The sequence below is a fragment of the Scardinius erythrophthalmus genome, assembly GCF_964197995.2.
Source record: "Scardinius erythrophthalmus genome assembly, chromosome: 17".
In the NCBI taxonomy this organism is placed as follows: Eukaryota; Metazoa; Chordata; class Actinopteri; order Cypriniformes; family Leuciscidae; genus Scardinius; species Scardinius erythrophthalmus.
The window spans coordinates 35,606,613-35,633,412 of record NC_138237.1 but is presented as its reverse complement, the minus strand read 5'-3'; the positions used below and the strand labels follow the sequence as shown (position 1 = coordinate 35,633,412).

The window sequence follows — 26,800 nt, the reverse complement described above, 5'->3', positions numbered from 1 at the left end:
CCGATGAAAGCCGGCTTGAACACACCACACAGACTACAGCCGACGGACAATAGCACACACGTTCTGTTCCTGCGTGAGGACGTAACTCTCCCATACCAGCAGGTGGCAGCAGTCTGTATTAGGGGTGCGCCGATCCGATACTCAGTTACGGTATTGCTCCGATACTCCAATTTTTGCCGGATCGGGTATCATCCAGACGTGACTGATCCAAATCCGATATTGTGCGTATGTTATTGTTATACCACACAAAAGGCTAGAAAACATTATGGTGCTTTATAATTATATAATATAACACTATATTCCAAGTTTTCTGAAGCCATTCCATAGTTTAATGTGAGGTACAGATTAATATTTAAAGGGATGGTTCGGAGTAAAATCAACCTAGGGTCCTTTGCACCATGACCTCGAGCCAAACACCCCCCAGAAGCTTTTTTTTTCCTTAGTTGAACATTATTAAAGTTAGAGCTTATTTAGAGAAATCAGCCGGATGGTTTAGTGCAGGCGCTAACGGATCCTAGGATGTATCTCGTAAATCACCCCACTAATAATGCCCAGAATGGCACCAAACTTCTACAGTAGTACAAATAGGTTCTGTACTCATAAAATGAGGCATTGGAAAGTTTGTAAGTACATCAGGAGTTTATTTAAATATCACTTGCCTGACGGCTAATGCTACCGCTAACCCGGACACCGACGTCACTTCCGTGATTTGGGAAAAGCACGTAAAAGTCCTGGCAGAAAGCGATGCATAAGGATGTATTTAAAGGGTATTCTTAATGCATGCATAATGCCTTATAATATGCTGTATCATCTCAGTGTTTCCCCTATAAATTTTTCCAGCAGCGGTGCTGTTACGTGCCGGAGGTTGTTACCAAGCCGCTCGCGGGGGGTCCGCTGGCATGCACCCACGGAAGATTTTTTTTTTTTTTAATAACCCCTTAAACCATGACTTCTGGCAAGTTTTGTGGATAGAAATTGACATTTTGAGACATACATTTTGAGGCTCAAATGTAAGAAAGGGGCACTATGTATAAAAAAAAATAATAATAATATATATATATGTATATATATATATATATATATATATATATATATATATATATATATATATATATATATATATATATATATATTACGGCTGGGAATCGATAAAAAAAAAAACTAATTAATCGCACAATTTGCTGTGATTAATCGCAATTAATTGCATTTCCTCCAAACTTGTAATCATCAATATTTAAATGTAGAATCACTAATTAAATCAAACACACAAAAAATGGGGAAAAAATAAAAATGTCCACTCAAATTGGACAGAAAATAGCCCTATATTAAAATATAAAACATCAATATATTATTCTTCATTCAGTTCTATGCAACATACTCAGATTTAACACATTTATTTTTTGACTAATTGTCAAAATAAAGTATAGTCATACAAAGCTATTATTACCAGAGTATGTGATCAGAGCAGGTAATTTTACCATGCATACTACTGAGAAATTTCACGTTATTTGAGCATACTTTGCTTTTCCAGTGCATGATCGGTACATGATTGGAGCGTTTGGGCCGTTAACCACAGAGCAGAACGCGCATCGCAAACACGGAGCGGAACATTGAACATTGAGCAGAGAGCGCAGTGCGCCGACACACACTCACACTCGGAACCGAGAGCACGGCGCAAACACGGAGCGGAAAAGACTCGCATGTAAAGTTACTGAAACAAGCTGTGCGAGAATGAAACCGTATCGCCAAACACGGAGGGGCGGGACGGCATATTTTCCATAGACAGTAAAAAAATGGACACAGCGACCGCATAGACTTCAACGGAGAAAAGTTCGTACCGCTTTCTCCTTTGCACAAGCGCTTGCTCGCTCTCTCGTGGCATCTGTCGTTGCTATGCCAACCATGAACTGAGGCGCGCCTGAAAACCTTTTGATCTGTCCATGCTGAAAACGTGCGCGCCGCGTCGCTTCTATTATGAGCGCGCTTGCCGCGCGCCCACATTTGAGATATGTGCATGTGAACGTGAATGTGAACGGCCCCTTTTATGGCAGCGTGTGTAAGTGAATGTCCTGATATTATTGATCATGTGAAGATTTTGCAGCGGCGCTGAAAATCCGCCGCTGCTTAATACATTGTAGGGGAAACACTGCATCTGATAAATATTCATAACAGTTACAATACATTATTGCACAACGGGATAAACCCACTATTTGTGGTTATAACTTTTAAGAGTGCAATGCGTTTTAACACCAGATAAGGCCTGCATTTATAATGCATCATAAGCGTATTCTTAATGCGTTATAATGCATGCATAACGCCTTATAAACAACCTTATAATGTGTTGTCATCTCATGAATAATTGTAACAACAGTAATAATACTTGTTTGTGTTTATATCTAATAAGAGTATGATGATTTAAAACACACTATGAACATAATTTGATCCACTTCAATTATAATGGATTATATATCTCATAGTTTCATATCTTTTTACTTTTCCAAGTCTCATATCTTGACATTGTTTACTTAAGATCTGCACAGTGTCACGTCTTCTTTCAAACACCCATAAGCTGTCATGACGTGGTTATAAGACGTTTCTCTAAGGTATAATCAAATCAAAAAGTTGTGTGGAAAAGTATTTATATTATATTCATATTTTATACATAAAAACTGTAAAATTGCAAGGCTTTACCAAATCTAATAAGTATAATTACTGTTGTGTTGTTAGATGATACAACACATAAGGCGTTATGCTTGTATTATAATGCATTAAGAATACCCTTGTAATGCAAGCTATAAATACAGGCTTCATAGAAAGTTTTACTAAACATTACAATGATAAACTGTCCCAGAAATCTCAAAAAAATAATGGAAACCTTCTGCAAAACTGATGTGTTGTGGGGAGGAGACTCTGAGACTCATTGCGCATTGATTGAAAGTGTTTTGTTGTATTTCCCCATTTCTTCAGAAGGTTCACGGCTGTAACAAGATGACCTGTTCCTCCTGTCAGAAGTATTTCTGCTGGATCTGTCTGGGAGCTCTCAGCCGAGTGAACCCCTACAGCCACTTCAACAACCCCAGCTCGCCATGCTTTAACCAGTGAGTTCCTCCACATACTGTCTTCAGTGAGCAACAGTGTCCCGACAAGGGCATGCAAGTGTCCTGGGGCAACTTTAGTCATGAAGGCTTGTTGTGATCAGCACACATCATTTGTGTTTGCGTATTACTCTGATTTCACTCTGGTACCGACACGTGTTTTAATGTGAAAGCCACTCCAGAAAGAAGGCGAAGTGACCGCTGAAGCCCCATGAGTAAGAACAGAGCCACCCACATTCATGCCGTTCCAAACCCGTAAGACTTCCCTTCATCTTCAGAACACAAATGAAGATGTTTTGATGAAATCTCCCTCCATTAGCCGCGTTTCCATTACCCTTCAAATTGCGCACATTGAAATTGCGAATTGCAATTGAAAAGCGGCAATTTCGCGAAAACCCCCATTTATCGCAAAAAAGTTTTTCCGCTCGCATGAGGGGTTTTTTCAGGCAATCCGAAAAAGAAATATTTCGCAAAACTGCAATGGAAACAGTTTTTGCGCATTTACAGGTCACCTGACATAGATGACGCGGTGTGTTTGGACAGAATACGAGACAGAGCTCTTTATTAAGTTCATATAAGACACAATAATTACAGGAATAATGGATTCTAAACCTCAAATAAATGCCACAATCAAGACCTCGAAGCAGAAATGAGGGAGAAACACCCAGAAACTCCTCATATGTGCCGCTTGTATAATAAGGGTCGTTTCTTACCATTAAAGGAGAACTCCGGTCAATTTTAACATTGAGCTCATTTTTTTGTAAATTTGGAGTGCTGTCAATACAGAGAACAACGACAAAAATCGGTGTTGCCTACACAGTGTTATCCTCTTTTTAAACTTTGCACCCTGTTGACTTCAATGGGGCAATATTTAAACATGCTTTTAGCCTCTTAACATCCTTGATGTGTCATTACAAGTGCACAGAAAATGTGAGTGATTCCATTGTCGAGTTCACGCGCATAGGTTTAGTTACCTATGATCACGCGCGTGAACTCGACAATCGATTTCTGTGGCCTTCGACCGAAAACAGGATGTGAACACAGGTATTTGCGCTGGCTTAAATAACATCATTTTATACATTTCTTTCACATCTACTGCAGACAGATTCACTCGTGTTCACTCTGAAGGAATCACTCACATTTTCTGTGCACTTGTAATGACACATCAAGGATGTTAAGAGGCTAAAAGCAGGTTTAGTACTTGCCCCATTGAAGTCAACAGGGTGCAAATTTTAAAAATAGAATAACTCGGTGTAGGCAACACCGATTTTTGTCGTTGTTCTCTGTATTGACAGCACTCCAAATTTACAAAAAAATGAGCTCAATGTTAAAATTGACCGGAGTTCTCCTTTAATGCTTGGAAAACACACATACATCTCCTTTGATTAATAATAATGGCCAGTGCAGTGGATTGGATATAGTATATAATCCTACCAATGTCTGTTGCCTTGGTTTTTGGAATGACTTTAATGATCGTGAGAGGAAGTTTTAGTCGCATAACATCGGTTAATGGAAACGCCGTCATTTCACAAGTTTTTTGTCGACATTTAGAAAAAAATCGCAAAAGTTTTGCGCAAATCTGTAATGGAAACGCGCCTATTGACAGCTACGCAACTACCACTTTGATGCTTCAAAAAGTTCATAAAGAGATCGTAAAACTAATCCATATGCATTGAGGTTTAGTCCAAATTTTCTGAAGTGATGAGATTAGATTCGCCGTCGGATCGGGACACTGCCTCTCGCCGCCTCTGAGTTTTCTTCCTCTGCAAATACAGTTCCTGATCTTAAAGTCATATTTGATTTCAGAATGATAACTTTTCTAAAATGGCTGGTGCGTTTGTGGTGTGTTTATTTATTTCTGCTCTGCTCTAGATTGTTTCAGGGAGTGGAAATGGAAGACGAAGAAGGCTTTGGAAGTGACGAAGATGACTGATCCACCATAAATGAAAAGCTTAAAGGATATAACTTCATCCAGGGCGCCTCTGGATTGGGCGAGAACTAAATGACTAGGGTATCACGTGAACATCTCTCAGAATCTATTTGCCTCATATATTTACCCTTTTTGTTTTACTTTCACACCACGTTCAAATTCCAGTTTGCGTCCCTTCAAATATTTTTACTGAAATGTGTGAACAAAACATATTTTCAGTGATAAATACATCTATGCTGCAAATCAGCCTTGCAGAAGTATGTGCAAAAAGTACAGAATATATATATATATATATATATATATATATATATATATTATTTTTAGTTAATGAATTTGGCTCCTTTGCAATTATGTTGACTTTCAACAAGATTACTTATTTGGCTATTGTTAATATTCATTTCATGATGGAATTTTAGACAAATGTTTGATGGACTTGAAAGTATAGTAAACGGTTTGGCACATTATCAAGATTGCAGGTTAAAATGAACATACATGTAGTGACAAGTTTATCAGATTGTCTCCGCTCCTTAAGTTGAGAGGAGGAGTGTGTGTTTGGACAGTCTACCATCCAGAAGATCAGAGCTCTCACAGCAAGGCAGGCATGAAAAAATGTTCATGTAGCATCTGTATCTTTAATAAAATGTTGAACTATTATATAATGTTTTGTGTAGTCTTGTCATTATCACAAAACTACAGACGATTACTCAATATATTACCTCAGGGCGAGTGGTGGTTTGTAGGTGTAGGGGTGAGAAACGATGTTGGGCAACTGTCATGATGCAATAAGGACATGAGGTATACCACCCTCACCATCGTCTGCAAATGTATAGAAGCTGACACCTGAACAATAAACATTGACCATATATCTTTGTCTTCGTGGTCATTTATTACCGTACCTGTACGTTCTTGTCTGAAAGGCTGATATTAAAATCTTAACACTTCAAGCCACACCAGATACTGTTGCTTTTGACTCGTTCCATTCCTGTTCATCAATTCTCTCTGAAACTTGTTCAGTTGGTCTCAGTTGAATCTTTTTATGTTCATTCAAGTATTTACACATGAACACATTTACTGGAAATAAAAGCGGTTGAAAGCAAGAACGATCTGAGCTAAGTTTTAAACCGAACTCCTGAAATGTGACTGGATTGATTCAGATTGACATAAACTAGTGCATGTACACACACCCACTGTTTCTGAGAACCGGAGCTTCTAACGGGACTCTGCCTTTTTATTAATGTAGAAACACAAGATGTGTTCTCTTCTCCCAATCATGAGCCCCTTTCACACAGCGCGTTGATCCCGGGAAATTGCTGTAAAATTGCTAGAGTGCCTTCTGTGTGAACGCAAACACGTCCCGGGATTGATGTCAGGATGGGGACCTAGTAACATTGCCGGGATCAGTCCCAGAACACGCCCTGTGTGAACAAAAGCCAGGACCGATGCCGTAAAAGGGTCTTTTGTTGCTCTTAGGAGAAAGTTTGTGTTCGTCTTCAAAGAAAGAACGAAATAATGTCTGCAAACTAGAATGAAGCCGAGACCAGGAGCTCCTACTATCCGCGCTGAAGCTTTGTGGAACGGTACGCGATGCGTTAGTGTACGACCGAATCCGGGAGAAAAAGCTTGAGAGTGGTTTCTGGAGATCGAAAGCACAGATTATTAGTAAACTGAAGACGACTACAATGGAAAGATTAGACTGGCCTTTCCACACCACATCCTGACGTCACATGTCTTTACGGGATGTGTGTGAACGCACTCACAGATTCCGGAAAACCACTGGCAGTGTGAATGAACCAAAATCAGACCATCCCGGGACACATTATCCGTGTATTTTCCGGAATCTCTGTGTGAAAGGGGCTCTAGTAACAGTTTCTATACACACACAAATGAATGCACTCAAATGGATATTCTTGATTTGACTGGTAGCTCATGCTCAGTTCACACATGCTAAAGAATTCGCACAAAAAAAGCAAAACGTTTAATGGGTACAAAAGAAAGTGTGTATTGCAATTCAGTGCTTATGCAACAATTTCTTAAATAAACCGACTGACTGGAAGGAGTAACATTTCCTAGGTCATAGAAATGGACAAAACTGCTTGGACACGTACAATGAGCAGACACATATGTTGTTTGTAATCCAACAGCCTAGGATTGTGGTCTTGAGTCCAGGCGGGAGGATGATGATGATGATGATGATGATGGTGGTGGACTATCCCTTGAGTGAAGACATGCCAGCTCTCATGATCTCATCAACCAGAAGGATGTTACTGGCGATTACAGTGCTGTGCAGACGACAGAGAAAAAGAGAGATGAGACTCAATCAAAACATTGCAGAAATAGAGAATTGTCCAGACCGTTTATTTTTTATTTAACCTCATGCTGACCTCAGGTAAAACCTATACATGCCTCCTCCAAACCATGGTTAAAAAGAGTATATGGCTATATAACTAAATGTGACCAGTGCTGGCAAAATGAGTCGCAACGAGCACATTTTCACAAATGAGTTATTTCCACATTCTCTATTAAAGAAATAATCTTTAAAATATATGATTTGTTTGAATCAGACAAAAAAATGACTGCGCTAAACCTGTTTGAAGTCAATAGTCCATTTTGAGAAAAATCAAGTTAAAGTTTCCTGAAGGTTTCAAAACAAAAATCACCTAGCAACCATACCCTAAATCCCCTGCTAATAACACTATATATATTTCCTATAGATATTTTATTTATTTTGGTGTGCCAAATAAAATTTTCCACAAAAAAAAAATAAAAAAAATTGTTTTCCACGGTACCACAATTGTTTGATTAACATTTAAAAAATAACTAAATGAACAAACAGCCTATATATATTCAGACCTACTGTACCCCTGGATGTAATATAATGTTACACATCAGATGATTTTCCCCGAACAGTTAGCCAAACATTTATTTAAGACATAACAGATAATGTTTGCAAGAATACATTCCAAGACCGTAATTCTGTTACAGTATGTGTATATCGGGATTGCGCTCTGTCTAACCTCAAAATGGACATTTTTCACTTGTTTTGCCTGAAATTACAGTAGCACCTTACTGCAGTACATGAGATCCAGGGGGCGGAGTTAGATCCAGATATAAGGGGTGGAGATTGGTAGGTTTAGGGGTGGGTTTAGGGATCAGGGGGTGGAGATGGGTAGGTTTAGGTATAGAGCTGGTAAGTCCCGCCCATCCGTAAAACCCCCCTGGACCTCTAGGTTGAAAACTCGTCAATGCAAGGGAATGTGAGAAAATAATTATTTTCTGGTCCCGTTTGAATTTTGCCATGAATGTGAACATATGTTGTCTGTGAATTTTTAATATAATTTTTCGTGTAAAGAATGCTACAATTTAGCGGGTAGAAGTTTGATACGGTTAGACTTTGTGTGAGAGCACCTTGTTGACTACAACTCTTCGCTGCTTTCGACGCGTTTCTGAAGAAAGAACGGCCCATTTGGTTTGAATGGTCACATTTGGGTACAAAACACACAGGCATCTCGATCTGTCTCCATAGATTATCGCAGCATTAGCACCGTGATTTGACAAGTGGAGGGAAAATGTGTTATGGGGTGACGTCACATAGGCGACAAGTAGTCTTTCTCGTTATGTCTTTTCCAAAACTGCTAGCCAAAGAATCATACAATATACTGTCAAACTCGTAACATGAAAAATTATATAAAACATTCACAGACAACATATGTTCACATTCATGGCACAATTCAAACGGGACCAGAAAATTATTAATTTCTCACATTCACTTGCATTGACGATTTTTCAACCTAGAGGTCCAGCGGGGTTTTACGGATGGGCGGGACTTACCAGCTCTATAGAGACCGAGCGCATATAGGCCACGCCCACACCCGGGGGGAAAACAATCAAAACGTCTCCATTGACTTTGCATTGCGAGAGGCTGCCTCCTTGTCATTTCTTGCTTCTAACAAAAGACAGAAAAATGGCTAAAAGCTGCTATGTGACAAGGTGTACAGCAAACAAGCTAACCAACCCAGAAATACGTTTTTATTAGCTATCGACCCCAAAAAACGAGTGTTTAGGACATAAAAGTGGATACAGGCAGTTGAGACAGAGCGTCACGTGTCTCATTACTCTGAGAACTAACGTACGTCCGCTGGAGGAGACCGTAATCGGCTACACAGGATAGTTTATCTTACAGAAATATAATATATAAAGCTGACATTTGGATATTTGACTCACCAGTGACCAAATGTTTAACTTACTGCACACGTAGTGTATTTTTAGTGCATACCGAGTGTCAGGATCCCACAATTTACCCATTTGTTCCAGCCTGTATCCACTTTTATGTCCTCAAACGCTCGTTTTTTGGGGTCGACAGCTTATGAAAACTTATTTCTGGGTTGTTTAGCTTGTTTGCTGTACACCTTGTCACATAGCAGCTTTTAGGCATTATTCTGTCTTTTGTTAGAAGCAAGAAATGACAAGGAGGCAGTCTCTCGCAATGCAAAGTCAATGGAGACCGCTGGACTGTTTTCCCCCCGGTGGGCGTGGTCTTCAGATTATGACACGTTGCGCTCTGTCTCTATATTTAAGGTGGGAGGAGTTGGATCTGGATCCAACTCCTCCCCCTGGATTTCGTGTTCTGCATCTTGCCAGCACAGGTCACAAATGTCTAGTGAAGTAAAAGAGTGCAGATGGGATCTGACAGCATTAACTATAGAGTAACGGGTCTCACCAGGAGTGGAGCAGTTGCTTCTTCACACAGTAGTTGTCCCACACACCGGCCTCTCCTGCAACCATAGGTTCACCTGCAACAAAGCAGCACACACACCACTGATATTAAACCAGACACACAAGGATGCAGATGTTCTCTTCCAAAATACATCCGAAATGAGCTCACAGGTGGAGAGAGTAGTTCACATTTAACACACACACACACATAGGAATGTGCACAAAAGCCAAATGTCTTATTTGGAAAGGAATGGATAATGGCTTTAAAAGCAATAACTAACTCTACTGGATAATAGGAAAAACGCTGGGCAGACACTTCAACTCGTGTTTGCTGGATAACAGGTCAGCCGGGGGTAGAGCTGGGCGATGAGGCCAAAAAAATGTATCACGATAAAAAAGTTCATATCAGTCGATTTTGATAATCAGAAAAAGAAAATTTGATTTTAATCATAAGTTTAAAGGCAAAAAGTTTGAAAGTTGTCGAACCAAACCATTAATTGTGGTGTTAAACTGCTCTTTATTGTCAGAACATGACAAACACTTCACGTTTCTGATTTACTCGTTCTTAGTAATTTTTCCTTAAAATAAATATCTAAATAGAAAAATGTATGTCTTAGTTGCTGCATGTGCTAACGGGTGATAGTGTTTCGTGTCATGAAACATGTTTGTGTTGCCTGACTCAGGCTGCACTATTAATAATATTACATGTTTCATCTCTTAGAAATGCTCGCTTGACAGTAGTAGCAGCAGCTTGAGTTTGGATGAAGAAAGACGTACATTTATGTTCATTAACAAAAACGGTTACATCTGTAAAAATGGTAACAACTCAAAAGTCAGAATTTTGTAATTTTAACATAAATTAGGTTATTAAAATTAACCATTGGTCTTCCGTAGCAGCGTACATTTAGATCATGATAAACAGTTAAAACCATCATATTGTGATAATTATCTTTATCGGCAGCCCTAGCCAGGGGAAAGTGTGATATAGCTGATATAGCTGAGAGAGAGAGATAGAGAGAGACATGCCTGTGTTCAGGTTCACTCCCACCAGTTGTCCGGTCTCTTTGAATTCACTCTGGAGCTTCACAAGAGTCTCTTGAGGGTCGTAGCCTGAGTTCTGAGCCAGAACCTTTGAAAAGGAGATAAGCTTCAGTCAAAGGCTCCTTTACACAAAAAGCTTGTTGATTCAAGTGCTTTACACAGCGCACACATTGTCCTGCAGTTTGTCCAGTACCTTGGGGATGACGAGGAGGGCATCAGCAAACGCCTGCACCCCCAGCTGGGCACGGCCCTTTACTTTGGGCTTATGATTGACCAAAGCGTTCGCTACAGCCACCTCAAACGCACCGGCCCCGGCCACAACAGATCCTGCAAACACACACACACCCCAGATGAGGAAAACACCACTATAGTCCACACAGGTCCTCTAGCTAGCATTACAATTAGCCGTTTTAGTGAGGTGATCGTGAAAAACACTTTCATTGCCACTCATTTAAGGAGTTTTAAAGGCATTTGGAATTGTTTTACATTTACGTGATTATGTTGTAATCAAACGGAGGGTAATTGAACAAGTGTATGCTAAAACTAGTCTATCTTATGACGTATTCCTCTACACAGGAAGTGATTAAAATAGGGATGCTCAGAAATAATGTGTTTAACCAAATCGACTGAAGAAAACGCCACCTGACTCAGACTGGACTGTCAACTTTACTAGGATTACTAAAACGGTTCTTCAATATGAAATGGGATATTATCTTTAATTTTCGGTAATAACCATAATGTTCTTTAAAGGGTCGGTTGATTATGATTTCACTTTTCTAACTTTAGTTAGTGTGTAATGTTGCTGTTTGAGCATAAACAACATCTGCAAAGTAACAACGCTCAAAGTTCTAAGCAAAGGGAGATATTTTCTTTTAAAGAAATCGCTTTTTAAGGACTACAACAAACGGCTGGTAGAGACTACACCACATTCCTCCCGGGTTAGTGACATCACCAACCCTAGAATTTACATAAACCCCGCCCCCGGAACACGATTTATAGATTATCAAGGCAGAATATGCTAATCAATGACTAGAAGATAACTACACATAAGCTACATAAACTCATCAACTAACCATTCAAAAATGTTGTCACTTCTTTAGTCTCTCCATCTTTGTCTGACTCCGGTTTGAACATAAGACTAAACGTTTTTGAAAGTTTCAGGACACGAGCTCTTGAAGCTCCGCCCTCTGCGCCGGGAGCATCAGCTCATTTGCATTTAATGGGACAGACACAAAAACGGTGCGTTTTTGCACACCCTCAAAAAGTGGCAACTTTAACATGCTATATAAAAATATCTGTGGGATATTTTGAGCTAAAACTTCACATTCACACTCTGGGGACATCAGAGACTTATTTTACATCTTGTGAAAAGGGCATCATACCACCCCTTTAAAGTTTGAAGGATTGTTTCCTTACCATCTTCAATGGCGTTTTTGACGGCCCGGAGCCCGTCTCGGACCGCATCTTTGATCTGTGTGAGCGTGTGCTTGTTGGGCCCTTTCACCAGCAGGGTCACGGAGCGAGGGTTTCCACACTTCTCAATGAACGTGTACTTCTCCTCTCCCTGATACAGAGAGCCAAACATAAGCGACTGTGAGCTGACATTCAGACTGTTGTTCAGAGTTTAGTTCACTCACCAGTGTGTGCTCATACACAAGCCCAGCATGTCCCAAACACTCCGGCGTGAGATCGTCCACCGAGTTCATAGCTATGCCGCCGCATGCCAGAGACAGCCTTATGGGAAGAGAACATGTTTGGAATAGTAAGATGGATTTTGGTTTTAAATTGACAAAAATGTTTAAACTTTACAATTTTTACATTGTTTTAATAAATAAAACAGTTACACTTGACATAAACCTATAAAATTGTATTGTGCTGGTTGTTTTTTGATAGTGTAAGTCATGGGCGCCTTATTGGGTGGAACATTTCCCCAAGAACCCTCTCATAATCATAACAGTGATTAAACCATGCATTATATAAGTCACTTTGGAATAAGTCACAGCACGTTTCAGATGTTGAAAAAAATGTGACGGATATTCTGTGAAATAATGTGCTAAACCTTATTTCACAGACTTTCGCACTGGGTAGTTACAGGAACTAGCCACTAGGGTGGTTCCCCGAGAACTAATGTTCCTCACATTTTCCACCAGTATATGAAAATTAAACTGTATATGAAAGAATATTAGCGTTTGCTGTGTGGTTGATGCCCAATGTCGCTAGCCGAGCTGAAATACGCCATCATGTTTCGATTGGTCCCCTCAAAGTTGCGTTGAATTTTCTCCTCAGCGTAAAGGTTAAGAGGTCCTTCTATCACTGTTGTCCGTGTTTATAGAGTTAGTCTGTAGAGTAAATAGATAGGCTGTACACAACTTTTTTTTTAAATGGCGAGTGCTGGTGTTTTGCGTGCGTTCGGCGATCAGCGCTTCACTTACATCACTGGCAGTTCCTATTGTGCTGGTTTTGACCCTGCTCTGAAGTAGGAGCTAATTAAGTTCCCCCTAAAGGCGTTCCTAGAACTAACATCGTTCCCATTTCCTACGGTGCGAACATGCCAAAAAACAGGTACTTCCTCCAATAGTTCTAGGAACTATGAAAAGGTTCCTCCGGTGCGAAAGCCCCTATTGTTTAACCTGAAAATATTATTCAAAGGTATGTGTTCTATATATATTCAAGTTGCATATTTAATGTTTATTTATACATGAGAAATACCAGTCAGTTAAGCAGAAAAGAAACTTTTGCATGAGAATTAAAAGGGGTATCGGTACACCCCTGCCTAACATCATTCTCATACCTTTCCATGTTCCTCCTCTTTGCTCGGCGCAGAGCCACAATCCCCTCTTTAGCCAAAGCATCCAGAGAAAATGGATCAATACCCTGTACAAAATACATTTATGTTAAAACTAAGTGATTAGCAAGCTGGAAAAGTTAAAGAACAGACACTCCACTTGTCTGATTAAAACATGTAATGTAATGAAGTGTAATTTTGCAATTCTGTTTTCAAAAATAAAAACTTTCTACATGTCATGAAAATGTGAGTAGTGCTTGTCTCAGCTTATCAGGTGGTCAAACAACCGTCTCAGTATTTTTTATACACTGTCAAAAGCAAATTACTCAAGCCAATTTAATTTCAATAATGACTCGTAATAATGACTGATAATAATGACTATGATTATGTGGCTGAACTTCACCTGTACAAAAGCCCTGCCTTTAATTCGGAGAGGCGGTTTACTAACCCCAAGTATGGCCAATACTAATAGTGATGCTTGCCTTAGAGAATATAATTAAGAAGGGTATATAAATCGATTCAAAATCATTTCTTCTACAAACTAAAATAATTACATTACCTTCTGATTGAGGACCACAAAGCCTTTCTTAGTGTCTCCACACACTTTATTCTTTAGATCAATTATTTTCTTCACACGATCTTCAATGAACTTCCTTTCAGCCTTGACCAGCTTGTCTCTCTCATCTGCACTCTTGTAGAAGAACCCAGAGTTCACTTCTCTGTGAAAACAGGCAATCGTTTCATTACAGATCTCCTAATTCATAGATAATTAGCAACACCCAGTATAACCTACTGTAAAAATGAACATTTGTAAAGCCTACGTTTTCTCATATTCCAAAGAAACGTTGCAAGTGAGAATAAAAGCGTCCTCCACCCTCTTCTTCATGTCAGGGTGTCTGGATCCATGGTCCAACACCAGTCCTCTGATCAGCCTGAGAATAAACAAACACAGACACAGTTGTAAATGTAAGTGCTGCAACCCCTGTTGATTCCACACCCGAGTTACTTTTATTACAGGGAAATCAAGGGGACTTTATAGATAAATATAAACCAGCAGAGGCCAGAAATTCAAGCTCAAGCAAAGACATTTCTTCTTTTTCCGTGAACCATGAAACTGGCATAGCACCAGGGGCGGCGTTTGCGTATGGCAGTCAGAGTTCAGATAAAACATCAGCTAATGATGATGCTCGTTAAAGATTTTAGGAGGGCTTTAACCCCCCTAAATATTTACTATTAACTGTACACTATACGTGATCGCCTCAGTCACCTTTAAAACATATGAAACCGGCTCCTCCCAGTGTTATCTCCGCAGCGTCAGAACAAAAGCAGAGGACAACGTGTGTATTCATTGATAGATCGTTATGATATATATGCATCCGTGTAGTTCTTTGTTTGTCATATATGCAGTTTACAGGAGCAATTCAACACGAATTATTGATTTATGAAATTCCTTTCTTCCCTGGATGTTTTTTTTTTTTTACGAAGAAATTAAATAGCAATCAGGAGAATGGAAGAAGCAATAAAGAAAAGAAAAAACCTTATCTGAGGACAACAATGGGAGATGAGAGACTAAGCCACTTAATGCTCATGTCTGTGGAGAAAGAGTTGGTGAAACGTTTTGATCTGGATGAGCTTGTCAATAAAAACTGCACTGCAACAAAAATGCAAGGCATGTTTTTCACATAGACTTGGAATATAGCCCACAAGCCAATCCCCCAATCATCATTCTCTTCTGTTATATGGAAAAAACTGCCCAGGATATTCATCTCAAATATTCTGTGCTACACACTACAGAAGTCCTTCTGTCATGTTCAAAACAATTTACCACTTTACACAATTTCATTTTTGAGAACGTTTTCTTTAAGGAAGCCTACAATCCACACAAGAGAGTAAAACGATTCTGAGTCTTACTGTGTATCGCTGTCGGTTTTGTGCCTCATCTCCATGATCTCCACCATGTAGAGGTCGATGGGCTCGTTGGGTTTCCTGATGGCCAGCACAGCGTCCACCACAGCCTGAAGTAAAAGCACATGTAAGTGTACAGGGGAAAGATGTCCTATCCAATTCATTTTTATCATATTAAAGGGGTCATGAAATGCATTTTCAGATCTTTATGTATCTTATGAAGTCAGTAAAGTTTTTGCACCAATCAAATTTGTGAAAATCATTATCCATACTCTGTTTCAGAGGCTGTTAGGTCTTTCAGAAAAGCAAATAAATGCCCAGTGCGGTGACTGATAAACTGCGTCGCACTATATTCACACCCTCCCCACAGTATGCATGATGTTTTGATGCTCGAGAGAGCCAGAGCTGTGATAGGACCGGATTTGGTATCAAACATATGCGAGACTTGAGGCGTGGAATGGTAAAACATGGTAAAAAATGTATCTGTATATAGTTCTAAAACTATTATTAAATCTGCAAGCAGTGGAAAAACATGTTTCTAGCATGTTTAACACTTGCTGGAATATTTTAAAATTATAATAGGAGTGCATGACAATATTAAACATGTAACTTCCTGTTGCCAGCAGGTGGCGCTACAACAATAACTGAATATTGGCATGTAGATGTCTTCAGGCCAGGACTCAAACATCCAATCATCTCCAAACTTCACGTTTGAGTAACAGCAGCCCAAACGTTCATGGAATTAATAGCATTCTTTAACACTTAGCTAAATGTAGCTAGCATGTTGCTACTATGTTTAGCACTTGATGACATTTTAAAGGAGAACTCCGGTCAATTTTAACATTGAGCTCATTTTTTTGTACATTTGGAGTGCTGTCAATACAGAGAAGTGAAGTCCAAAGTAGTCGATTGCAGAGTTCACGCGCGTGATCATAGGTAACTAAACCTATGCGCGTGAACTCGGCAATCGACTACTTTGGACTTCAACCGAAAAACAGGATGTAAACACAGGTATTTGAGCTGGCTTAAATAATTTTTATACATTTCTTTCACATCTACTGCAGTCAGATTCACTCGTGTTCACTCTGAAGGAATCACTCACATTTTCTGTGCACTTGTAATGCACAGAATGCAAAGCGCATGTGAACGCCATCAGCGTTTCTCACAGGTTCGCGTTTAAAGTCTGTGTAGAGAGAATTGTGTCGTCTTAGCGGCCCCAAATTTAATAACAAATGATTGTTGCGACGGAAGCGAATCAATCACAACTAACCTTAGCTGGAAAATAACTTTACTAAAGAACCACTGTAAAGCCAAAACAATCTCTGTTACCTTAAATGATACGTTTATCTCTGTAAAGCTGCTTTGAAACAATCTACATTGTTAAAAGCGCTATATAAATGAAGATGACTTGACTTAAAAATGCAGGGAATAATTCCTATTTACAAATTATTTAAATTTAAGAATGCATGTTTTAAGTGCACATGATAATATCTGGATATATTGTTTTACTGTCTCTCAGCACACGTCTAGTGGCAAAAAAAAAAAAAAAAATCATATTCTAAACTTAATCTAAGGACATTTAGATTTTATCATTTCATGTCCCCTTTGAAGACGATGCCATGGGCACAACTTGTGATCCAGTGACAAGCAACAAATCCTTTTTTTTTCCTCCCCATGTTAAAATGATTTTCTGTTCTATCATCATAACTGGTTGAAAACGTTAGATATTCAAACAATGTTTCTCACCTCTGTTAGTAAATCGGCCAACTCCACGTGGACCTTGGTTCTGAGTGAGGTCCTGGCTACATGGATGAGAGTCTCTCTGTCCATCTCCTTCACGACCTTTACCTCTTCCAGCACCTCAAGGGCTTTTTCCTTCGCAGCCTCAAACCCCTCGGCGATCACCCTGGGGTGAAGACCCTTCAGACAAGTACAAGACCGGTTTAAATGAGGAACAGGACTCGTCACAAAGACAAAAATATGAGAAGCGCATGTAAACCTCAGAAACATAGAGGTCCGCCTGCTTGAGGAGCTCTCCAATGATGAGCACGTTAGATGTTGTGCCATCTCCCGTGATGTCATCCTGGGCTGTGGCCACCTTGGCAATCAATGAAGCAGTGGGATGCTGGATTTGCTGGAAAAATAATAAAAGAAAAATAAATATCAAGAACATATGCAATTTCAGAGAGTGGCTTGAATAACAGGGAATTAATGATCCTTCACAGACCAAAAAACTAAATATAATGCACAGACAAATAGTGTCAGCAACTGTGACGAACACATCTGATGTGTTGCAGCACCTGAGGTTTCGCCACCCAGAGATTCACGCTCAGACTAATGTAATCATTTTATAAACATGGTATATAATAGGGCTGACTTCTAATAGTCGAGGATTCGATGATTCGATTCGGAGAGGTCTGATTCGACTACATGGGCGTCAGTTTGGTTTGAAATGTGCTGGGGACAGAGACGCATTCGCATTTTCAGAAGGGCTGGGTACCATTTTTATTTTATTTTTTCGCTTTCGCGCAGGTCATGTTTTGAAAGACGATGTCCTGTAGCTTACTAATGTAAATAAATAAAAATGTATTCAAAAATCTGCTTCACATTTTCAGCAGGGCTGCGGAGCGGCTGTGAGTTGACTCCACACGGTTCTCATGTGCGTTAAAAAGCTTTACGTGGTTTAATGTACCTAAACAATGATTACCAAATTTCCCTCTCATATTGCTCCTCATAACCACTGAAAATGGTCAAAAAAATCGAACCCAGAGTCCAATTATTATGGACGTTATCTGATATTAAGCGTTTCTGCTTCACATTTTCAGCAGGGCAGCGGAGCGGCTGTGAGTTGACTCCACACGGTTCTCATGTGCGTTAAAAAGCTTTACGTGGTTTAATGTACCTAAACAACTATCACCAAATTTCTCTCTCATATTGCTCCTCATGTTTATGAAATGTTATGATATATGTGTGATATATATGTGTTTTTTAGCTCTTTTGTTTGAAATGGAAAAAATCTAGCTGCTATCTAAAAAAAAAAAAGAAAAAGGTTAGACTATCAGTCGACTACGGCAAAATCTAACGAATCAGATTCGACTATGAAAATCCTTAGTCGAAAACAGCCCTAGTATATAATAATAATAATAATAATAAACATTAGGGGTGGGAATCTTTTACCATCTCACGATTCGATTCCGATTCTTGAGGCCACGATTCGATTCAAAATCGATTTTCGATTCAAAAAGATTTTCGATTCAAAACAATACGATTTTATTCATAATGATTTCTAATCAGGTTTCTGATCATGATCTACTCTCATCTGCTTTGCTATACAGAATGACAAACATAATGACAGACATTAAAGTGTCTTTTTCACATTTATTAAGTTCAATTCTCAGAGAAGTGCCTTTTATCAAAAACATTGAAAAAATGTTTTTACTTGGTACTTTTAAAGCAAAGTATTTATGATGACCCATAACGAACTTACTTCTAATACTTCCTATATTAATTTTATTAATAAAACAAATGGAAGTGATTTGGCAAGTCAACTGTATGGTTACATTTGCCAGCATATGTCCCAACATTGCTGAGAACCAACAGGAAAATAAATGTGTGCTTGTACTAGCAGCATACTTGTAGTAAATTAATACAAACTTCAGCATATTCTTTATTCTTCAGATATGTATTCTTCAGAATACATATCTGTATTCTTCAGCATACATTTTGCTGTAGCAAATTCACAAACAGTTTTCGTTCAAAAATATAGAATTATGTACCAGAAGCTATCATAACGTATAATGCTTGTGGACTTATGCATATTCTGAATAATTAGTAACATATAAAGTCGCTCTTGACTTATAGTACACAACTAAATAATAAAGAGTTATGACTTGAAATGTTTGCTGTATACCACAATCAAAAACAGCTTATACAAAGAAAGTGAATGAACATCTGCAGAGAGTAACTTACAGTCAAAATGTAACTTTTTGTGACTGGCATTGCACATTTGGCGCTCAGCCATCATGCGTCCGTTATGTGCGCGTCTCTGTTATGTGCACGCCACAGACTGTCCGCGCACGTGCACGTCCGCTTCAGAGTTCCGCCTTTTGCGTTCCATCAATGTTACGTTATTAGAATTTTTTTTTTTTTTTTCGAAAATCGATTTTTGACATTTGTGAATCGATTCAGAATCGTCCACGTCCCGAATCGCGATTCATCTAAGAATCGATTTTTCCCCCACCCCTAATAAACATGGTATATAATAATAATAATTCAACTAGTTCAAATCATGAAACTCTAGAGGGCTGATCCGTCCTTTACTGTCAATCTGCAAGCTCTCACATCAATACTGCATGGCACAAGCTGATCCTGCAGCCAATGAGATCGCTTAGTCATTATTCATGTAGTCTGGTTCAGCTTGCATCCGAATTCACATACTTCCCTACTATATAGTAGGCGAAAAATAGTATGACACAAAATAAGTCTTCGAATTCACAGTACTCATAAAAGAGTAGGTAAAATGTACCCGTATGACCGAATACTTCAAGTGAGATTGTATGCATACGATGGACACTACTATCCCATGAGGCCACAGGAGAGGATTTATGAATGACAGTGAAGTGATGCAACTGACACTGGTAGATCACACGATATTGACATTGACAACATGGCGAAGTCCAGATTGCAAGCACACACTCTAGAACTATATTATAGTTAAAAAAAATTTGTTAAAATTCTTATTCAGTCCCCAGTTTAAACAATGTTTCTCATGCTTGTTTAATGCGCCGTAAACAATTATTGCACTTGCACCTGTGGAACAATTAATAGACAGTTAATGTCATATGACACTAAAGTTCCTAAATCATTAGTAGTAAAGCTCTTACCATCTCATGCAGCAGAACATTCCCATCTTTGGTGAGCTTGATGTCTCCTGCACCGGACACAAGCCTGCGAAACCAACAGAACGTGTTTAATAGAGAAGAGGATTGAGTCAGTGCTGCAGGGAGCACATGTCCAAGATGCCACGTTTATTGTGTGTTAGGGGTGTAACGATACACGTATTCGTATTGAACCGTTCGGTACGAGGTTTTCGGTTTGGAACGCATTACAAACCAAATGGTTCATTGCACCATTTTTCATGCCGACCAAAATTTTTTTATTTCAAATGTTGGTGCTTGACAAGGGCGCTCATAATGTAAGAGACGCTGGCGCGACCACAACATTGCCCAACATCAAAATGACAAACGTAATGAAAGCGGAACGAAACTGCGCTATTCATTATTTTGTGCTTCACAGTTTGGACCAATGCAGCGCCAATCGATCTTGATCATGCGACACTGTTACTACACAGCGCTAATAAGAGATCCAGTAAAGAAAGCATTTGAATTCACCACAGAAGTAATAACATCGCTGCTAGATCTAGTGAGAAGCATTCACATTTCTCCGTTATTAACGGGTCAAACAGTGCGTGGAAACCAGGAAGAAACATTGTGCCATCAATGAACTATCAGGTGTGCACAGATCAGCAACATTTACCATGGATTTACTGTAGTAACACTAACCGCAACCATGGAAGTTTGGCAGGAATAGTAGGGTACAATGCTTTCAAGTAACGTTACCTCAGTTTTATTTCGAAATTATAAATAAAATTGCTTCCCTCAAATGTAAATCTGAAATAAAATAAACCTGTTTATAACTACTACAATATTACATTTCATTTTTTTCAAGGAGCTGTTTTTGTTTTATATGCTCCTAAGAAAGGTAAAGTATAGCTCCATCATTGCTCAAAGTAAAAATAAGATCATACTTTATGATGTTAGTTCAAAAAAAAAAAAAAAAAGAAAATTTCTCTGGCATTTCTTTCTTTTTGCTGTATCGAAAACATACCGAACCATGACACCAGTGTATCGTATCAAACCGAACCGTGAATTTTGTGAACCGTTACACCCCTATTGTGGGTGCATTCACTTTATATCCATTTACTGAGTTCCAGTCTTTGATTATGATTGGCTGAGCAGTGTTTGAAGCCATTGTAAAATACTCTATAAACGCACAACTTTGGACTCCTTACATCACTATTACCGCGCTTGACAACCATTCTGCTATACGCTGCTGAAGAACTTATCAAATTATTAAGAATTTGGTTGGTGTGTTTATAAAAGCTCGCTGATATATAGTTATAACAGTTCTTCAAAAGCAGTTAACGCATTGAAGCCGTGGTTCACACTGATTTTAGACCATGACACACCAAGCCGACGTCAACCAACTAGCAGCGATGAAAGGCAACCGTGTTAAACCGTGTTACCGCCAGGATCCGTGATAAAAGGATGCACTTGAACAGATTGCAAAGAGAACAGACAAAGGCCAACAAGAAAGTATGTTCTGTGTGAGATGAATAACAGTAGTCTGTGTTCATCATTTAAAGAGGGAAACGGGAACTATGACTGCTGATATAAAACCATTTTTAAAAAGAAGTGTTTCCCCATGTGAGAGTTTCAGCTTGTAAGGGCAGGCAAAGACGGCAATCATGCAATTCTTGACCTAACCTCATGCGAATATAATTACAACTAAATGCCCCTTATTTCACACCATTAAGAACCCTCATGTTAAATGATTTTTAAATGATTTTTTCCCCCCTTTCTTCAATAACTATTTGGATACCAGCCTGCTGAAAATTTCTTCCTTTACTTTAAAACTAACGTCTCATCATAAAACTATTATCCTGCGCACCTCGTGAGAAATGGAAGTAGTAAAACTGAAATGTGTGCATGACAACACAAATTGCTGAGGAGCTTAACAAAAGCAACACATCTAATGATACGTCGTAATCATCTGTCTTTAATAAAGTTGGAAATGCATACACAGATGAAGTTCACAGCGCTGACTGTGCCACTCTGAGATGATAAACACCAGATCATGAGCGACATGCATGTACACTAGGGGTGCGACCAAATCTCGATAAGGCGATGTATCGTTGTCCTTCTCCGTGGGAAACAAGAATAGACATGCTGGTGCCAAATATCGATATTATCATTAATAAAACAAGGCGCTCTAAATAGATTTCCTGCTCCCAGCGTCAGTTCTTCATGGCTCCTCGAGGCGGCGCTCAACACGTGGAAGAGGGAAACATGATCAAGTTAACTAGCCTAAGACAAAGAGGGTTTAAACAGGATTGCGGACAGAAGTGCGAGTAAAATAATAGACGCCGCAGCCACGTTTGAGTCTAAAGTCTGGACCCACTTCTGTTTTTATACCACTGATGGGACAAACATGTTGTAAATAGATGCTCCCATGTGTATCTGAGCAAGCGATCTGTGAAAAGCGTCAAAAATGCATATTGTTTTGGAAGAGTTGATCTTTGTAGCCAATCACAGACATTAGTGTTGAGCGCGTGAACACAATGGCCAATCAGAGGCGTTTAAGAATAAACGCTAGAGGGAAATGCTGGTATCGTCACATTTTTAAAAAGTTAAAATACCCAAGTCGGTACCTTTGACAACACTAATAAATAGGGCTGGGCAAAAAAAAAAAAAAAAAAGATTTTTCGATTAATCGTTTTGTAAAATGTGGTCGATTCAAAATTAATTCTCAAACGCCACAAATCGATTTTTTTCCATATTTATTTATCTATTACCCAAAAGCCAGTATTACTTTCCCTCCACTGTTCACAGGCTTGCAAACTCCATTTTATAGTTAATGCTGTGAGATTTTATGTTTGTTTTATCTTAATCATAAAATAACCTCAACTAGTGCTGCACGATTAATCATATCGCAATCGCGATGTCAAGCCTAGGCAATTATATGACGCAAAATGCTGTGATTTTTTTATGAAATAGGAAGGGCACAGGTAAATATGATTCTGTTTTAATGTACCTAAAAATAAAGAGTTATATACAGGTCTTAATTTCTTAACCACTTGTAAACTTGTTCACTTTTCTTTTTTCTTTTTTTTATAAATATAGGATTTGAATTAAATATAAATTCATTGAGTTGAATTGAAATCGAATTTAGAATCGATATCGAATTGAATTGGGACATCTGAATCGATACCCAGCCCTACTAATAAACCAGGTTTATTTTAAGGAAGCTGGTAAACACTCAGATTTTCCCAGGTTTAGATAAATGAGGTTGGTAAATTTTGAAATATATGCAGGTTTACATAAAACAAGTTGAGATAAGCAGTTAAATGTGTCAGTTTACACACAAAGAAAAGTTTAAGCTTTTAAAAAGAACAAGTATAAAATGTTTAATTTACTTAATGTTTCATTTAATTTACAGACTGAAACTTTTTGTGCTGTTTTCTATCAGTTTGGACTTTAAAGAAGAGAGAAATCCTGCACTTAACCTTTTCATGGGCATTTTGTTTTCATAGTTACACAGATATTGTGATTTATCATTATAGGATTGTCTAGCAATATATTGATTATCGCAGAATTGCTGTCTCGTGATGTTATCGGTATCGTGAGCCATGTATCGTGTATCGTGAGGTACCCTGTGATTCCCACAGTGCCTTGCTTTGAAACACACAGGCTATACACTATTTAAAAATCTGCATAATACATTTTCAATAAACATCTTTAAATATTAGTTTTCTCTTCAAACAGTGTATAAGAATGACAGATTAGCGTCGTGAATTTTGCCTCGGGGTCCTCATCATCCTGTCGGGGGTTATTTTGAGAGAACATTATCCTTTACTTATAATAGGCTTACCATAGGGAATCAGGCCAAGACAAAAACACGTTTTGAAAGAATAATTGATGATGTGTTGACATTTAGAGTGTTAATTTTGAACAAAAGCAAAAAAAAGTTACTTAGTGTACCTTTAACGTCGCAATGAAACACTTTCCTTCCCTAAACGGCTTGCCAAACCAAAACAATAACAAAAAAAAGTAGAGCTTGTCAAAGTGTTTGTTCACCCAACAATGAAAATTCTGTCATTAATTTCTCACCCTCATGTCGTTCCAAACCTGTAAGACTTTCCTTCATCTTCAGAACACAAATGAAGATATTTTTGATCAAATCTGAGAGATTTCTGTCCCTCCATTGACAGTCTACGCAACTACCACTTTGACGCTTCAAAAAGTGCATTTGTAAAACTAATCCATATGAATTTAGCGGCTTTAGTGGAGACACGATCACTTTTGTATGATAAACAGATTTAATTTAGTCTTTTATTCAGATATAAACATTGATCAGCGAACATAAACCGAACCTGCTTGACGTGCGAGAACAAACCTCTGACTGAAGCTCAAACCTGCTGCGTAACGAGAATGAACCTCACTGGTTTTAGCATGTTAAGCAAACACTTTTACTCATGACATGCTAGCTGGCAACAAAGGATTCCATTCATTATGCTAAGCTAAGCTAAGCTAGCGGTGGCGCTTCCAAACTAAAACAATGCATGCACTGAGACAAAAATGCATTTGCCCACCTATCTAAATGTAGGAAAGACGGTGAATAAGCCCTATTTAAAAAAACGGTGGAGTGTTGCTTTAATTCATGAACTTTTTGATGCGTCAAAGTGGTAGTTGCGTAGCTGTCAATGGAGGGACAGAAAGCTCTCAGTATTCATCAAAATGATCTTCATTTGTGTTACGAAGATAAACAAAAGTCTAAGGTGTTTGGAACAAGTAATTATTGACTCAATTTTTATTTTTGGGTGAACTAACCTTTTAATTTTGTCCATCAGTAATTGGCTGAATCATTGTTGTTAGCCATTACAGTGATGAGATGATTGACAGGTTGCCACACCCTCGCGCTAGTAAACATGTCATCAGTCGTTCAAAGGGAGATGGAGTTACTTTGATTAAACATTACAAGGGCACATTAATAAAAACGTACACGAATAATTAATATTAAATACTGCAACATTTCATAAATAAATGCATTTTTAATTTTGATTAACGTCACATGACTTAAATTACCAGGACAATTATTTTTTAAGACAACCATTCATTTTTTTAATTCATTTTATTTGTTTCATGCGTTCTTGAATTAAAATGGCTGGCCGCTGCATGCAATTAAAAACTTGATACCAAAGTACTGCAAACATGTATTAAACAAATAACTCATATCACACAGCATACAGAATCGAGCTCTAAGACCAGATTTGCTAATTATAAATGCAAGTTTACAGTCACGATGAGTGGATAGCACTGATGCTAACTTCTTGACAACCAATGGGTCCAAACTTGCCTCAAAAACACACACTTTCATTGACCAAACAGATTTTCCGAGCATTGCAACACACTGCATTTTGGCATGTCGCAGTGACGGGGGAAAACGTGCGTAAATCCCGGAGCACATGTTGGACTGAGCCGGCTAGCGGATGACTGGGTGACAAACACGTGCTAACACAAAGCGGTGCGCAACACGACACATAACTCACATTTTCATTGTTCCCTTCGGCCCCAGGTTACTCTTCAGCACGTCCTGGAGCCCCCGGGCCGCACTGATGTTCACGGCCAGGGCCGCGTGAGCCCGGGCCACCTCTGCTTTCGGGTTTAGTGCTTTAACCGCGGACATTCTGCTGGAAACCTGAACACAGAGTCACGGGGATAACGGAAGAGACGCGGCCGAGGTTCAGGCGTCTAGAAGCTTCCACTCCCTCTTCTTCTTCTTCTTCTTCGGTGGGGTTTGGCGGAGGTTGGCATCAGGAGTGTTGCGGTATCGCCCCCTACTGTCCTGCACTCCACTTACAAACTCGCTTAATGTCCAGTCCAGACTTTTCGAGAACATTCAGTACATCTTTATGGAAGCTTGTTTCCGCCACTGAATAATAAATAAATAAATAATAATTGCGACTTTTTATCTCACAAATCTGCCTTTTTTCTCACAATTGCGAGATATGAAGTCGCAATTGGGAGATATAAAGTCAGAATTGCATGACATAAAGTGGCAATTGCGTGTTATAAAGTCAGAATTGTGAGATATAAACTATTCTGAGGTAAAAAAAAAAAAAGTCCGTCTTTTTTATATCTCACAATTCTGAGAAAATATGTAAGAATTGCGAGATATAAAATCGCAATTATGTGTTATAAAGTCAGAATTGCGTGATATAAAGTCGCAATTGCGAGAAAAAAAAATCAGAATTCTGACTTTATATCTCGCAGTTCTGAGATGTAAACTCGCAATTGTGAGATAAAAAGTCGCAATTATCTTTTAAAATGTTTTATTCTGTGGCGGAAACAACAGAACAGAAAGAACAGAAGAACATTTAAATATGTCTAAGGGGAAAAATAATAATAATGTGGTGTACATCTGAAACAGAAGACTTTATGCACATATTTGTGCTTTATTTACAGCTGTATAAATACAATATGTATGTATTTA

At 38.8% G+C, this 26,800-nt stretch overlaps 2 protein-coding genes across 2 annotated transcripts in view; one reads left to right on the top strand and one right to left on the bottom strand.

Moving 5' to 3' along the window:
• rnf14 (ring finger protein 14) overlaps nt 1-5,162 on the top strand; it is a 28,770-nt gene extending 23,608 nt beyond the window's left edge. Inside the window, exons 7-8 of the mRNA XM_081391868.1 lie at nt 2,968-3,098; nt 4,968-5,162. Coding sequence (XP_081247994.1) covers nt 2,968-3,098; nt 4,968-5,028 — 192 coding nt within the window. The 3' untranslated portion in view covers nt 5,029-5,162. The remainder of the gene's footprint in view (nt 1-2,967; nt 3,099-4,967) is intronic.
• Nucleotides 5,163-6,977: 1,815 nt separating this feature from the next.
• Nucleotides 6,978-26,189, bottom strand: cct6a (chaperonin containing TCP1, subunit 6A (zeta 1)). Its single transcript, XM_081391867.1, has 14 exons — nt 25,857-26,189; nt 20,353-20,416; nt 17,469-17,603; nt 17,216-17,389; nt 15,476-15,579; nt 14,386-14,496; nt 14,124-14,283; nt 13,571-13,653; nt 12,417-12,513; nt 12,196-12,343; nt 10,973-11,106; nt 10,765-10,867; nt 9,743-9,815; nt 6,978-7,304 (listed from the first exon to the last, which is right to left on the bottom strand). The coding sequence occupies exons 1-14, from the start codon at nt 25,991-25,993 to the stop codon at nt 7,232-7,234; spliced, it is 1,596 nt and encodes a 531-aa protein (XP_081247993.1). The 5' UTR covers nt 25,994-26,189; the 3' UTR covers nt 6,978-7,231.
• Between the last annotated feature and the right edge of the window lie 611 nt (nt 26,190-26,800).